We start from the raw sequence: 16,514 nt of genomic DNA, 5'->3' as shown, positions 1-16,514 counted from the left end.
GTAGAAAAAATTAAAGTTAAATCCTCAATACATAATACAACAGCTTATATAAAACAATATGCAAAAAAGTCCTAAATTACATTCCAACTACAACTGGTAAAATGTTACGATCTCATGTGACTATCTGCAATGTGTGTTCCAGATGCTGCTGGCCCTGAGAGTTATCACAGTGTAATGTTCACTGTGAGCCTTATTCCACCTCCTAGTGCTGTCCGTGAACACATTCCCATGTGTCTTTCACATTTAGCCCTTGTTTCTGCCTAGAGTTTTACAGTGTCTCAAGCTGAGAAAGTTCACACGGTGCACTGAATGTTTATGGTGTGATTTGCAAAGTAGATGTGTTACAGTGCATAGGACCACTGTTTTGTTACAACTGTATTAGTCATTGGGTGATCATGAAGTGATGTTTTAAGTATTTAACTTATAACATCATAGTTTGTTGAATATATATGTACATATTTTATCATTTTAAGTACTTTTTGGGTTTTAGGTTGCACATTGTAATTTTTTCCCATTTAAAGTAATGGGAAGTAGGTTCCTAATTAGCATATTCACAGAGAACATCTGATTTTCAGGAATTGATTACTGACATTCAGGAGATGCGGTACTTTAAAAGGTCATACACTTTAATCATTCCTGGTTTTAAAGAAGAAAAGAAAAAAATTATGAAAGATGCATATATAGTAGGATGTGCCTCACAGTTTTATTTTAAATTGCAAAACTTTGGAAACCTAAATGTTTAACAGTAAAGTATCTGTTAAATAAATTCTAGTTGATCATATAATTATATCCTATAAAATCATTTACATCATGTTTTTTTCAAGAAATTTAATTGCATGGGGAAATTCTTGCAATATAAGTACACAGGATCAACACAAAGTATAAAACGTCATGCAACTTCTGTAAGAAAAAATATTTACATACACAGTGAATAAATACTCTAAGAACCTACAGTAAAGGGTTAGTGGTTATCTCTAAGGGGGCTATGGATGAGTTTAATTTTCCTCCTACTATTTTCATAGAAAATCTCATATTTTCTCTAATGACAATGTATTACATTTGTAATTTTTCTTTAAAAGAATGCTATTTTTTTAAAAAAACATAGATGCGTTAAAGTGACTTTGGAAATAATAATAATAATAGACAGCAGCAGCTAACACTTATACAACACTTAACCATGTGCTGCCAGGTAGTGAATGAAAACCAAGTTATGAGTTTACACACTGAAATCTGCTTCGGTAACACCATCCATACACAATTCTGTCTCTGCCGAGAGGGGTGGTTTCCAGTTTAGAAATCCACTGAAGCCAGAAGTGTTTAGGCAAAGGTCAGAAGGTAAATAAGCTGACTTCGGTGGGTACTCAATAAGACACACACAATATTTCGATGCTGAGTAAAGGAAAGAATATGGGATTTGAGAGCATCCAGACCTGGATTCAAATCCTGCCTGTGCCACTTAACTTTCTGTGGTGGAGAAGTAACTAAACCTTTCCGAATCTCAGCTTCCTCAAAAGTAAAGTAAGAACACCCTGCGAGTGGATCATCTTTTGTGAGAAATAAAGGTGGCAGCATGTAAAAGTGCCTGACACATAGTAGCTGCTCAGTAAATGCTTCTCTCCTCTTCAGTGCTAGTGACTATCACTGCCTTCTTGGATTCTCTTTCCTTTATCGTTAGTCTTAATATATGGTTCCTGGTCTTTGTATTTAAAAAAAAGGATGACAGCAGCAGATACTCAAAACAGTACTTGGTTCAACTTGCCCTGTGTACAGGTAAATACTCATTAATAATATCTGCTGTGTCAGTGAATGAGGAATGAGAAAGTGAAGCATTGAACAATGAATGACTGAGTCCATGCCCCAAGAATGACGTTTCCACACTGACTTGTCTGCTTTTGTCTTTTCAGCTTATCCACTCACCAAATGCCCTCCTCCCACCATCCTCCCCAATGCTGAAGTTGTCACAGAGAATGAAGAATTCAACATAGGTACCAACTTCCCAAACCAGCAAGGATGGGGCTGGCGAGGAGGGGCTGGGTGGAGGTGGGGGCTGGCCAGCCAGCCATGTCTCCCTCCCTTCCGTGGAGAGAAACGGAAGGCCCGGTGCAAGAGAAATGCTGTTCTGTCACCTGAGTTTGCACCAGATACACTCGTTCTTCCTTTTGGCCGTATCTGGACAGAGGAGCTAGGAAAGTGGTTTTCTTTTGTGAGTCAGTATGTTTTTGAGAAATAAAGTCATGCAAGATACTATAAAACAGTTTCTGGAAGGTGAAAACACTCTTAGGCTCAGCAAAGCTGAGCTATGAGAGGGGAGCAGCAATTGTCTGGGTCGTTGGATTGTAGCTGAACTAATTATTTAAGTCTGAACAGAACACAACCTGCTACTAATTGTCTTGCCTGGAAGTGGGGTTTGAGATACTAAGGGGTGATGGTCAGCTCCGCCCAGATCTCTCCCAGAATCCCCATGTTGGTCTGTCTTTGACAGGTGACATCGTACGCTACAGGTGCCTTCCTGGCTTTACCTTGGTAGGAAATGAAATCCTGACCTGCAAACTCGGAACCTACCTGCAGTTTGAAGGCCCACCCCCAATATGTGAAGGTAATTTCCTTAAGCCATGCCTTATGGATCTGGAGTGCCTCTAAAACACAGCCCTGGTGTTACTCTTCTCTATATTCCCAGTCCCCGCCCAAGAAGGGAGAGATCATGTGGTGAATGTTTGTTTGAATGAGGGAGTAAGTGATTGCTCTAGATAGGTTCTCTGCCCTCCTAGGGCTGGGGCAGGAAATTGGCCATGGTGGCCACATTTATTTCAGTCTTCTTTTTGTCTAACTGGCATTTCTTACAAATGGCATATTGATCATTAGAAGGAGGGAGTTCTGGGACCTCAGGGAGTAGTGGTCTCACTCACCTACTGGCATGCAAATGAGCTCAAGGTCCTGTGTGCTGAACTTGGCAACCGAGGTACCAAAGCTATCTTCAGTCCAGCCTTGTCAGAAGATGAATTCACTTCACCAATTTATCCCAGCTAAGACCAAAACAATACTCACAAGGCATCTGACCTGGGGTGAGATACCTACCTGTCCTGTTTTCTTATCTATAATATAAAGATAATGGTATTACTTATGTCATGAGCTTATTATGAAGAATTAAATGAATTAATAATGTAAAGTACTTTAGAATTATGTCTGGCATGTAGTAACTGCTCAATATTAGCTATTAATATTATTAGTACTACCACTGCTTCTAATACCATTGCTACCAACAAATATTTAGCAGCCTGTAGACAGACTGATCAGCTTCTCCCCCACCTCTCAGAAAGCAAGAGTAGGAAGAATCTGCAATGTAGATTATTAGTGAGGAAGAGAGGAGCCACAAACTCCAGAATTAGGCTGCTGCAATACTGAATTTCTCAATTCAATAACTGTTTATCTCAGCTGACCTAACTCACCCACCACCAAAGCAACCAGCCCCCAATAAAAGTGAACTTTGGCCTTCATTGTCCTCCAGAACCTCCTTGATTTGCTCCAATGGGCCAGGCCTGTGTCTCAGCAATATGGTAACGTTGACACAGAATCTGAGGTCACCTCCTGCTGTGGAGCAGTATAATGATGGGTGCTGGGATCTTGGTCGAATGTGCTCAAATACCAGTTTTCCAATTGTTGTCTTTTGCACCAGGAAAAAGCACATGTGTTTGTCTTGTTCTTTTTCCATCTCATGTACCAGATATTTCTCTTTCTTTCTCCAAGTACACTGCCCAACGAATGAGCTTCTGACAGACTCCACAGGTGTTATCTTGAGTCAGAGCTACCCTGGAAGCTATCCCCAGTTCCAGACCTGCTCTTGGCTGGTGAGAGTGGAACCCGAATATAACATCTCCCTCACAGTGGAGTACTTCCTCAGTGAGAAGCAGTATGATGAGTTTGAGATCTTTGATGGTAAGTAGAATACTGTATCATTCCCTTCTGCAGACTTGCTTCAGAACCCAAGGGGTCTATGCTACGACCTCCTCATTAGTGCTTTCCAGAGGCAGGTTCTGCATAATGTCTTCTCTACCACAGCAACCCCAATACCATAAAAGCTGATGGGCTGTATGGCCCAAGCAGCAAGGCTGCTTATACTGCAGCCTGGACCTACTACAGGACCCATTCTTAATCTAGCCCCCACTAAAAGCTAGCTCCTTGAATGTCAGCCAATGAATGGGTCATACCAGTACCCCGCAAGGGAAGAGCATACTGCCTCCAAACCTCCAAAGAAGTCTACCAAACATTGTGCTTGGTGGTAGGAGGGAAAAGGTGCAATAATTTGCTCTTTAATTTGGAGGAAATGTGTCAGCATGCCCCGGGCCCCTGGACCCTAAAATTTCACCTGAGTTTTTGTAGGATTTATCTCTTATAGCACATGTGTCTTGCAAAGGCATCTGCACTAATTGTCCCTTCTGGCTCATCAGATCCAATTAATACAAGGTCATCAATATAGAGAACCAACATGTTCTATTCTGAAGGATGTCCAGATGTTCCACATCTCTTCATACTATATTACAACAGAGAGCAGGAGAATTAACATAGCTCTGAGGCAAGACCATGACTATATACTCTTGCCTATCTCATGTGAATGCAAATTGCTGTGATTCTCCTATTTGATTGGGTATGGGGAAGAATGCATTGCTAGATCATTAACTGCATTCCATATAACCAAGGCTATGTTAATCTGCTCTAATGAAGACACTACATCTGGCACCATTACTGAAATTTGAGGCTACTACTTGGTTAACTCCTGGGCCAGGACTCCATTTATTAGCAGCCCTAGCCCTCAGATACCCCCACTCAAACAGAGGAGCCATGATAGTGCTTTGGATCCCCAGGTATCAGCATCAATACACATTCTGTATCCAAAAGTCTTTAAAATATCTGACCATTCTCTTGTCTTCAATATTCAGTTAGCTGAGTAAATAGTGGTAGGTCTTTGGGGGAAGGACTGCAGGAATCACTACTATATACAATTGATGTCATTTTGTAGGGTCCTTCCTCATGGGCACCCAGTCCTTCCTTCAGCCAAAGTGTTCTGGAGTAAGAAATGAAACCTGGAACAAGTCTCCAAATTGGGCAAGGGATTATACCTTTCCACGGGGGTTAGCGCACCTCTCCCTTTTGGTTATATATTCATGATCTGTTTTGTTCATATATTCGTATTTTTTTGGCTGCACATCCATCTTGCCCTTAGGAAAACATTGTGCTGTGAGCCATCTCCACAGATCCTGCAGGTCAGGCCCTCCCAGCTGCCATTTCAGCCTTACTGTGTATTTTGATTGTTATGCCAACCTCACTTCTGACAGTTAAGTGCTTCCACCTGGCCTTTGTGTTCTAGAATCTTCTCATCCCCATCCATACTAGGAAGCCGATTCTGTGACAGCATCTCCTCACATCACATCAGTTGTGGCCTGCAGAGGACAGCCATTACTCAGGTTGTCAATGATGCTGGTGCTCAGCCCTCACCAGTGTGTCCTTATTGCTATAGGAACTGATGGGTCCTCCAGATCCTCCCAATGAACATGGTCACCTAGTGGGTATTCTGACCTGACGCAGTACACCTATTCTAGCATGGCTCTTCTCCGAGCCTTTTGACTTCTTCTTTCATCATTTGTCGAGCAATTCTGATGGCTCTACTATGTTTGATATGGCCCATTAGTTTTGCCAAGCTTCCAGCAGTTGTCTCAGCAGCACATCAGAACCATCCCCCTGGGCCCTTGCCAGAGTGGTAAATCCTATGTCTTGGATTATCCAGCTTTATATTCTGCCTCCCTTGAACGAGCCCCCTCAGGGTGCACTCCCAGGCATTTAAGGTTAGGACAAAAGAAGAGAGGAGGCCTTTCTGGAAAAGCCTTAGAAAAGAATGCTGGGGAGCTGTGTCATTTTTGACATTGGGACATGATGTTTCCTTCTACCTTTATTGTTATATATTCATTCATAAATATGTTTCTATAAGACAGGCACTGAACTGTTTTTAGTATGCACAAGACAGGTAGGGTGGTGAGTTGGAAGAAGTTCCCAGGTTGAAAACCAGCTCTCCTATTAACCAGCTGCTTGACCTTGGGAAATTCCAAGATGGCAAATAGATTTCACGTCAACTGCCAACTGCTGTTGGTTGGCAGTGACTTCCTGGAGCACTGCTTTGGGTCTCAGGAGGAAAACGCACCTAGAGCAAGGCCTGTGGATGCAGAGAGAGGAGTAGAAGGACAATGAATGTGCTGACTCTGACCAAACTACCCAGCCATTCCGAGCCTTCACTTAAGGAGGGGGAACTTAGGAGGTGGTTACATTAAAGAATTCGAATCTAACATCTGTAATAGCTGTGACAGTCTGTAATCTTGTGTCCTGTACTCTCATGTCAGGTCCCTCAGGACAGAGTCCTCTGCTGAAAGCCCTCAGTGGGAATTACTCAGCCCCTCTGGTTGTCACCAGCACAAGCAACTCCGTGTACCTGCGCTGGTCATCTGACCACGCCTACAATCGGAAGGGCTTTAAGATCCGGTATTCAGGTGAGTGAAACATAAGGACTCATGAGAAAGGCCAAAGACTGTGAGCCCTTTAAGTTTCTCACCCCAAACACCCAAACAAGCCATGAGTCATATCATCAATGGCAGAGCTCCTCCACGGGGACCAGGCAGGCTTCTCCTCCTCTAAGTCCCTCTGATATTGCCCTACCTCCCCTTTTTATACTCCTTCTCCACTTGTAACCTCTTCTCTCTCTTCTGCTCATGCTGCCAGCTGGTGTCTTTTGGATAAACTTATTATTTAATCGAATAATGCCTAAAGGTGATCCTATCTCTGCCCCTGTTGACATCTTAATAAACATTCCTTAAAGCTGAAAAATCAGTCTACGGCCATGCCACCCTGAACAAGCCTGACCCTGTCTGATTTCGGAAGCTAAGCAGGGTCAGGCCTGGTTAGTGCTTGGATGGGAGACCCTAGGAAGACCAGGTGCTGTAGGCGTAAAATATATTAATAAATTAATAAATAAATACATACATACATACATACATACATACATACATAAATGAGGGATTGTACGCTGACAAGGTCCTTGCAATCTGCGAGGTCAACCAAGGGTTGCCTCACCTAAAATTAAAAAATTTAAAAAAAAAACCTGAAAAACCCTAACACATGGGTCTCCAATTGGCAAATGTTAGACAAGCACCCCAGAGAAGGGCTATATTTTAAATCCAGGAGCCTCTCTTCTGCTCTGCAAGCCACATCTTATAGGCAGAGTTAGAGCAAAGGTCAAGCCAGTTAGTTAGACAGCTGACCAGGCAACAATCTATAAAGAGCACAGAAATATCCCTAGAAACGTAATGAGATAAAGAAAATCAAATTCATCTGAACTTCCATCATGAGGATAACTGTCTGTAGCTGGAAAGAAAACTTGATAAACTGCTCGATCCCACTCTGAAGGGGTGTAGGTCCAGGGAACCACTGGCTGGGCTCTGTAAGCTTGGAGGCAGAAATGAATTACCTAAGGCCACCGTGCACAAGGTCCCCTTTAGCACTCTTTCCCTTGGCTGCGTTTGGCCTGCATTCCAAACAAATGTTGGACAAAGTTTTAAAGAATACTTATAGCCTACATGAGTTTCCACTTGTCTTCATCCATCTCTTCTCAAGAGCCACCGAGTTGGAAGACCAGCCCTCACTTAGTGGCCCAGTTGAAGTCTTAAAGAACTCTTGGGTGAAGCATCAGGACGGCAAACCAGATGAAGCTGAGGAGACCCTGGGAGAAGGGTCTTTACTATTTGAGTCAATTTCCTCTGCCAAGTCAACCCAGAATTCCTTCCCCCACGTACACAAGCAGGGGAGGGGAGGAGGTAGCTCCACAACCCCCAGGGACAGTGATCAGCTCTGTCACTAACTAGGTGAGTGGTTATTAGACAGGGCACTTAACCTCTCCAGGCCTCAGTTTCCTCATGATGACGAAGAAACCTTAAGGCACCTCTCAGGGAGATTCAAGCTGAGTTCCTGGCAGCTGCTCACACAAAAGGGAAATACAGCAGCTGAGTAGCATTTCATTATGCTGGTTGCTAAACTGGGAACTAAAAGCCATTAAGGAGTTGCCCTTTCCTTGATGTTTTTAAAAACTAACCACATGTTTGGGGGTAATGAGTCAGTTGTAATTACAATACATATGCCAAGTAGAAAGTGAATTAATTACATGGTGAAACAATTAGTACTTAATTAAAATACAGTAGACTTGTGTAATTTGCAAATGCCTCTATCATTGTGATTAAGTATATTTTATAACTGAGAGTCTTGTTCTTGACTGAGGTAGACACATAAAAATGATATACACAAGATACAGGTAGCAAAGCAGGAGCAAGAAGGCTTGGAAGGAGAGTATTTAAAATATGAATGTCACCAGCAGAAGGATGTGATCACCAAATAAAAGGCCAGAGAACTCGCTGTGGGAGGATGTAGTAAGAGCCTGGCACCCTCATCCTCCCTTAGCCCAAGAGACCCAGCCAGGGTCTCTCAGAGCAACCAAGAGGCATGTTCTTCGTGTTCCTTTGCTCACCCCTCTTTCCCAGCCTCTGAGAATCTCTTGGCAGAAGTTTTTATGGCGAGTTCTTTGAGGCAGGGATTTTAGTCTGTTTCTATGAGGTAAGCATTACCAGTCCCAATAGATAGTTGAGGAAAGCGGAGCTGAAAGAGCTTCAGGGATGTGTCCCAAGTCACAGACCTGGAAAGGCCAAAAACAGGACTTGAGTGCAGCAGCTCCTGTGGTCACGCCCTTCTGGAATCAACCCCGTTGGGTTCTGTTTTCAGTGTTTCTTTGGGAACCGACGGACTCATAAGCCTAAACTTAGCTGCATAACCAGCGCTGCCTCCCGGCCACAAAGGGGACCCAATGCTTCATGTTTTTTCCTCTTCTTTCCTTTGGCTTTATTAAACTGATTGGCCATTTTCAATATCAACTACTCAGACCTTCCGAAATAGCAGTGGGCCTGGCGGTGGCCAAGACAAGGAACTGGGGGAGAAGAAAGGGTGCGGGGCGTGCAGGAAAGAATGTCTGTCTTCCCACCTGTGTGTGGTCCCCTCACTTCACCTCGTTCTTCAGCTTCCTACTGCAGCCTGCCCAGGGCTCCACTCCATGGCTTCCTTCTGGGCCAGACCAGCACCCAGCCCGGAGGCTCCGTCCACTTTGGCTGCAACGCTGGCTACCGCTTGGTGGGGCACAGTATGGCCATTTGTACCCGGCACCCTCAGGGCTACTACCTGTGGAGCGAGGCCATTCCTCTCTGTCAAGGTGAGAAGCAGGTGGGATGGGGGTAACAGGTGGCTTGGATCCTACTCACATCTTGGATTTGTCCCAGGACCGATCACTTTGAAACGTGGGTTTTCTCATTGATAATTAATTCATTCTTTCAAAAAGCATGTATCGAGGATTTACAATCTTCCCAGCACGAAACACAGTCTCACTGTTTTCAAAGCAGTGAAGGAGATGGATATTAGCCACATAAATGCAAAATGACAGAGGAAGTGCTATCTCGGGAGTATAAACTGTGTCATGGGAACTGAGGCATCAGAAAGGACCTACCTCCTTCTGGACAGCTATCAAAGGCTCCCAGAAGAAGCATGCTTGGGCTCAGGCGCATGGAGCCAGGAGGGTTTGGGACCAGGCATTGACAAGGCAAACATTCTAGGCAACAGCAAGAGCATTTGTAAAAGCACAGAATTGAGAGAGATGAGACATGCAAAGCAACTGGGGCTGGCTGAAGCACCAGATTGGAGGAGGCAAGGGGCAGAGGGAACCAGGGTGGAACAGCAACCATCACCATACTGTTTTCAGCGATCAAGCTCGTGGTATATACCAGGCAGTTGGCATGCATTGCCTTTGATAATTGATGGGATTTTTTTTTTCCTTAAATTAATATAAATTAAGACTAGAAATCTGAAAAAAAAGCTATAGATAATACAAAAGAAAAAAGTGAAAATAACCTATAATCCCATCAACTGAGATCACCACTGTTAACATTTCAGTACATTTCCTTTGGTCTTTTATATATTGTTTACAAAAATCGATTCATCAATATATAAAACTCTTAATATTAACATCTATCATATACTTAAATATACTTCCTCATCATTATTTTCAGTAGTGGCACAGAGTTATGGAAAAACTCGTGTAGTCAAGTCTTATTCTATTATTGGTCATTTGAAGTTCTATATCTTTTGCTACTGTAAACAGTGCTGCTATTAAAATTTTTGTAATTCCATTGTCATGGACATTCATATTTATTTCTTAAAATAAATGATCAAACATCAGTTTGTCGAATCATAACCTATGCAAAATCTACAGCTTTCAATACTTATTGCTCTCCTGAAAGTTCGTCTTCACTTATACTTCTACCAGCAGCATGCGAAAATTGTCTTTTCTTCCACATTCTCAACATTATGTACTGAATTTTAAAAAGGAAAGAACTTTGCCAATTATATACACAAAAATGGGAAATCATGTTGATATTCGATGTCGTTATTCTTCGGTCCCTAGTGTGGTGCCATACTTTTTAATGACACCTATCTACTCTGACCCTCACAACCTGCTCACCTGTGTCTGAGCTGTCTCAAAGGACAGAGACAATGTGCCATGAATATTCTGTCTGATGCCCTGAGCAAAGGTCACAGAGAATCAACTGTCCACAAATGGCAAATGTCATTTGGCTTTGGTCTCCGTGTCTCTGTGTCAACACAGAAAACGAGTCTTTTTTTCCAGAGGGCCAGTTGGAACCTACTGTGCTTCTCATCTTTTTTATCTTCTGTTCTTGCCCAAATTAAGCCCCTCTAGATTCTGTGCACTCACCTCCACATTGCTCTGTGCTTCTTCTCCCCATCCACCCCCTGCCCCAGCTTCCCCCTGACACCCTCCCTCTCAGCCATTCCCTCTGTGTTCTCTGGATTTCTGGTTCCATGGCCAACAAGCATACACCCTTGGTCACCACCCAGAGGGCTCTCTTCACTTCCCTCCTCCACAGAGACTGTACCTCTCCTCGGAAAACACGGATGCTTGCGGCCCTTTCAAGTGGAGGGTGTTAATCCCCCATTTCCCACATAACCCAGGACCAGGAAAGGCCTGGCGTTCTTCCACTTTCTTATTGCTATTTCCAAACCATGACTTCTCCACTGATAAATAAATCTCATTGGAGATTCTATGCCTCCTAATGCTTCCTCTCTCCTTCTCCAAGTCTCTTCTATCACTACGTATTCGCTCCCTCTGAGATCTCATTCCACCACAAGCTCCGAATACTTGGTTTATTATATCCCCTCCTCTCCTACCCACAAGAAGTGTCCCTCTTACCTCAGGTTTTGGAGGACTGTCTTTTGACATGGACATCAGGAGACAGGCTTTTGATCTCTCAAGTCTGAGAATTTGTCTAATGTCCTCTTAGTTACCTGCAAGAGACAAGCCGGACCAAGGGCAGTGACAAGTGGCTGCTGTCCACTTCCTTTACCTGCTGTCTCCAGATTGACCCTCCATGTAAAATGTCAGTGGGCATCCGAGTATTTCTTTCCAAAAGGTTCAAGGAAACAGTTATCTGATCAGATCTGATAATTTGGCAAACCTAATATCCTGAAGGAGCTCGAAGTCTTGCTCTTTGGGCATTAAAAGAACATCATAGTCAGATGCTCCCGTATGTCTTCATTCCCTCTGTTCCCAATCCTCCTCTTTTGGTTCCACAACCAGTCTGACTCCCTCTTCCATCTTGGTATCCCAGCCCCTCTCTCTCTGGACAATTCATCCTTCCCCATATTATAGTGCAGCCATGGTCTTCTGCCTCTGGAAATTCTAATAGCATCGAGCATTATTGCTAGCCAATATGGATGGGACTTTGCTCAAGCTTATTCTGGCTCTGAGTGAGGGAGGTCTGAGCTCTAGACTAATTGCAGAGGTGGGGGTGGGTGAGGGCTAGTAGTGGGTACTCTGATTAATCTCTCTCCATTTGTAATAGCTCCTGAACTGTCAAATGGCAAGCATGATTTATAAGTATTAATTTCTTTCAAAGACCACACAGGCAACTCTTACATAAGTAATGTATACTCCTCCTTATTACACAGTGTTGACTCTGCTCCTTATAAAACAGTGACCCCGGTCATGTTGCTGCACACCTTTCTCTCCTGAGCTGTCACCTTGAGATTCTTTTTCTCCATGCTCCTGAGTGAGTTCTATCATTTTTATATTCCATATCTTGCCCTTTCTTGGTTTTGATGATCTTTTTGATAGATCATCAAATTTCTCAGAAAGGGTTCATGAGATACATATTTTCTGAGTCTTTAAATATCTGAAAATATCATTATTTTTGCCCTCACACATTGCTTAGTATGTTGGCTAGGTAAAATACTAGGTTACAAATCATTTCCTTCAGCACTTTAAAAGCATCGTTTCATTATCTTCGAACATCCATTGTTGCTGAGAAGTCCGATGCCTGTCTGATTCTCAGTCCTCCACAGAGATGCCATTTTTCCCCTTCTCTCTCTCTCTCTCTCTGGCAACTTATAGGAATTTCTGCGTGTCTTTGGTGTTCTGAGGTTCCATGGTGGTGTATCAAAGAATGGTTCTCTTCACATCTCTTTGGTTCTCTTTCAATCTGGAGACTTGTATCTCTCTTCAGCTCTGGGAAATCTTCATCTGTGATAATTCCATCTCTTCCACGTTTTCCGTTCTCTCTTTCTGGAACACCGCCCATTAGATGCTGAACCTCTTGGATTGATTCTCTGTTTTTGGTCCTTTTTAATCCTTTGCAGTCTCTATCTTTTTGGTCTATATTCTGGGAAATTCCCTTTAGTTTTACTCTCCAGCTCTTCTATTGGATGCTTATTTTTGGCAATCATATTTTTAATTTAAAAGAGGGCTTCCTTGTTCTTTTTTGTTGTTCTTTTTTCAAAGCCCTCTCTTCTCATTTTATGAATATAATATACGACTTTGATTTTCTTCAGATACTACTAGTCACAAGTTTACAGATTATATATGTTCAATTTCCTGAGTTAGCTATTTCCTAAAGAAGACTTTTTTCTATTTTTCACATGATCTTAGCCTAAAGGCCGAGAAACAATTTTTTTTTTTTGTATTTTTAACCTTATCTTTGTTTATTTCTTTAATGCTGCTGGTTTTCTTCATATGTATAGTGATCCTTGATTGTTCATATTTTAAAGTAAAAGCTAGGTTGATTTTTCTAGGTAGCAGATGTGAGTTAACTTTGTTGTTATTACATACAGATATTTTTGCCTACTGGGTCTCTCCTATGAAAAAGAAATTGAGTTGAGTATGTTGCAGAGATGAGCAGGAAGAGAGGCAGCCTTTAGGCCAAGAGCCTTTAAATCCTAGAATTAAAAGAGCTTTACTCTGGGATGCCAGCTCACACCTTAGCAGCCTGAAATCTTTCAGAGGAATTATTGAGTTTTATTTTTGTTTTTGTTTTTTCTTTCTCAAGTGGAAAAGAAAAATCCTCTCTATTTAGTTAAGAAAACAGATGCCTGAATGTCTCTTCACTATATTTGTGGGAAGGGATGGAGACCTGGTCTCACCCACAGCTCTCCCCACTCCCCATGTATTTATTTTGGTCTGCAGCTTCTTTCTTTGTTTTTTTGTTTGTTTGTTTGTTTGTTTGTTTTGTTTTTTTGAACTCTCCTTTGCTGGTGATCCTTATATTTCCATTTTTGTTAAGAAGATTTTTTTTCTTTTAATAGTATTTAGTATTTATATAATTTTGTTAAGGTCTCAAGGAAGAGGAAAGACAAAAATATATACATGTGTTCTCAGAACATCATTGTGAAGCAGACATGCTCATGACATTTTTTTCCCCTCTGCTAGCTCTTTCCTGTGGGCTTCCTGAGGCTCCTAAGAATGGAATGGTTTTTGGTAAAGAGTACACAGTGGGGACCAAGGCTGTGTACAGCTGCAGCGAAGGCTACCACCTCCAGGCAGGCTCTGAGGCCACAGCAGAGTGTCTGGAGACAGGCCTGTGGAGCAACCGCAACACCCCTCCTCAGTGTGTCCGTGAGTCCTTGGGCAGCGGAAGCGGGTGTAAGGAGGGTTTGGGCAAGAAGCTGAGAATATTTCTACAAAAAGTGAGCTAAAAACTCAGTAATGGGAAAAAACACGTACGTGGAGATTGGGGATTCAGGAAGCAGAGACAGGTGGATAGTGTCATCTACCAACTTAGGTTCCCATTTGAAATTAGTCTCAAAGCAGTGACATCCTGAGATGTTTCCATAAATCATTACAGAACTTAGGAATGGCCTGGTCCACTTGTTTTTATATGGAAAAGCTATTAGAACATTAGCACGAATGTCTTTTGATCACAGAACGCTAAAATGACACAGGTATAGTTCAACTGTAAGGCCAAAGTCATAAACTGACAGATTAATGGGCCATATTCAGTCTGAAGATATTAGGTTTTGTGTTTTTCTATTGTTTTGTTTTGTTTCTTTGGCCTGCGGTGTGCTTTATAAAATTTTGAATTGTTTCCCAACATTAAATTCAGGAAATTTTACATAAAAATCCACATCTACATTCCTAGCTTCTCTTGAAAAATGAAGATCTGACCAGACAGAACTTGCATCTCATATCCAACAGCCAGCGTTGACTGAGTCCCACCTCCCCCTTTTTTTGAATGGGGGGCAGACCTGCCCACCCTAGTTAGCCATATTCCCCTAGTTTGCCTGGGGGTTAAAGACTCTTGCATTCATCATTACTGCATTACATTCTCCTGGTCCCCAGCTCTGGACTCTTGCCAGTATCTTCCATAATTAATTAATCCTCCTCTCTGCTCCTTGTCTCCCTAGCTGTGACCTGTCCCGATGTCAGCAGCATTGGCGTGGAACACGGCCGATGGAGGCTCACCTTTGAGACACAGTACCAGTTTCAGGCCCAGCTGATGCTCATCTGCGACCCTGGCTACTACTACACTGGCCAGAGGGTTATCCGCTGTCAAGCCAATGGCAAATGGAGTCTTGGGAACTCTATGCCCACCTGCCAAAGTAAGCCCAGGAGGAGAGGGTGGGCAGCTTTGACACAGTGCCTCCTACCTGAATTGGGGAGGAGGAGAAGATGGGGATTGCCAGGGGTTACAGTGTACCTCTTTTTGAACACTCACCTAAATCAGGTGGGAAGGTGCCTACTCCTTTAAGGAAGTTCTTCTTAGTATTTTGTCATCTTATTAAAAAGCAACTTTGGGGGCGGTTCCATAGAGTAGTGGTTAGCATGTTGCTTTATACGCAGAAGGTCCTGGGTTCGAGCCCCAGTGGAGCCACGGTCCATACCCCAAGTGCGGTAAGCCCCCTGGGTGTGCCAGGCCCTGGGTGCTCCAGGCCCTGGGTGTGCACCGCAAGCACATGGGAGGAGACACCCTGCCTTCAGAGATCTAGTTCTTAAGGAGAGATGGCAACCAGGGGTGGAAGTTGGGGGAGGGAATTTTAAAAAAAAAAGCACCTTTGTCCACGCGATCATTCACTAATTCATTTATTCAATATTCATGTCAAGTATTGTACAAATATGAAGATAAAAGGTTGTGGTTCTTGCCCGCAAGGAGTTTATAGTCTACTGGAGAGGCAGACAAATAAGGATGCAGTGATGATGTGGTGTGATAAGACCTATAATGGAAGTGTATGTAGGAGGAATGGGTATAGCACAAGGGACAGAGAAAATTATTTTTCTCTGATTCAAGATAGTTTCAAAGTTCAAGGTCCCTGAGAAGCAACTCTGAGACAGAGGTTTATTAGGGAGTGCTCCTGGGATCGTCACTTGTGGAAGGAAAGGGAAAGCAAGGGAGGGGAGGGGAGAGGAGAGGAGGAGGAGGAGAGGAGGGGTGGAAGAGAAGGGGGGAAGGAGGGGAGGCAAAGGAAAGGAAGGGAGGGGTGGGGAGAGGAAGGAAGGGAAGGAAGGGGAGGCAGAAGGGGGAGGGGAGGGGAGGGGAGGGAAGGGAGCAGGACTAGAAAGATGGAGAAGTTGAGCTCTAATGCAGCAGCAGTGAAGGTCTTGGCCAACCCCACAGGGAGCTCTGAAGCCAGGGCGACCCTTCAGAATTGTCTCAAGTTGAAGAGAGGGGCCTTTATACCTCCACACTAACCAGACACTGGGTGCAGGCTGCCCCAGGAAGAGCACATGACCTTAGAAGGGAGGACTCTTCAACCGAGACAATCTGAAGAAGGCTAGCAGATGGGAAAATAAGTTCTTCAGTCCTATATGGGGGTCTGAGTGGCTCACCACAGCATCCACTACAATAGGAAATACTCACATTTACCTTAATCAGTAAGGATGTGATAGAGGAAGTAAATGTCTGCAAAGGGCTAGAAGGAGACAGCTTGTCAGTGAGCCATGGGAAGTTTGAGACTGGATGGGAGAAGGATTGGTGCCTTCCTAATGGGACGCTGTTGTCTTATGCATCCAAGTGCAGACTCTTCAGTGGAATATAACCATGTATGTGGCAGAGTAGAAGTCACGAGTGTGTAACAGCTTATTACAGTGAAGGCGCTCA

At 43.3% G+C, this 16,514-nt stretch overlaps 1 protein-coding gene and 1 pseudogene across 7 annotated transcripts in view; both read left to right on the top strand.

Moving 5' to 3' along the window:
• Positions 1–16,514, top strand: part of CSMD2 (CUB and Sushi multiple domains 2) — a 545,384-nt gene that overhangs the window by 480,891 nt on the left and 47,979 nt on the right. For all 7 annotated transcript variants that reach the window (XM_039837029.1, XM_039837028.1, XM_039837026.1 and 4 more), the window contains 7 exons: positions 1,905–1,985; positions 2,483–2,596; positions 3,745–3,933; positions 6,387–6,533; positions 9,101–9,289; positions 13,850–14,035; positions 14,824–15,018. In XM_039837029.1, the coding sequence (XP_039692963.1) occupies positions 1,905–1,985; positions 2,483–2,596; positions 3,745–3,933; positions 6,387–6,533; positions 9,101–9,289; positions 13,850–14,035; positions 14,824–15,018 (1,101 nt within the window). The remainder of the gene's footprint in view (positions 1–1,904; positions 1,986–2,482; positions 2,597–3,744; positions 3,934–6,386; positions 6,534–9,100; positions 9,290–13,849; positions 14,036–14,823; positions 15,019–16,514) is intronic.
• LOC120582639 (uncharacterized) lies at positions 6,871–6,987 on the top strand (annotated as a pseudogene).

Source organism: Pteropus medius, unplaced genomic scaffold (genome assembly GCF_902729225.1).
Source record: "Pteropus medius unplaced genomic scaffold, Ma_sr-lr_union100, whole genome shotgun sequence".
Taxonomy (NCBI): domain Eukaryota; kingdom Metazoa; phylum Chordata; class Mammalia; order Chiroptera; family Pteropodidae; genus Pteropus; species Pteropus medius.
Note: the sequence above shows the minus strand (reverse complement) of the source record. Positions and strands in the feature narration are given on the sequence as shown.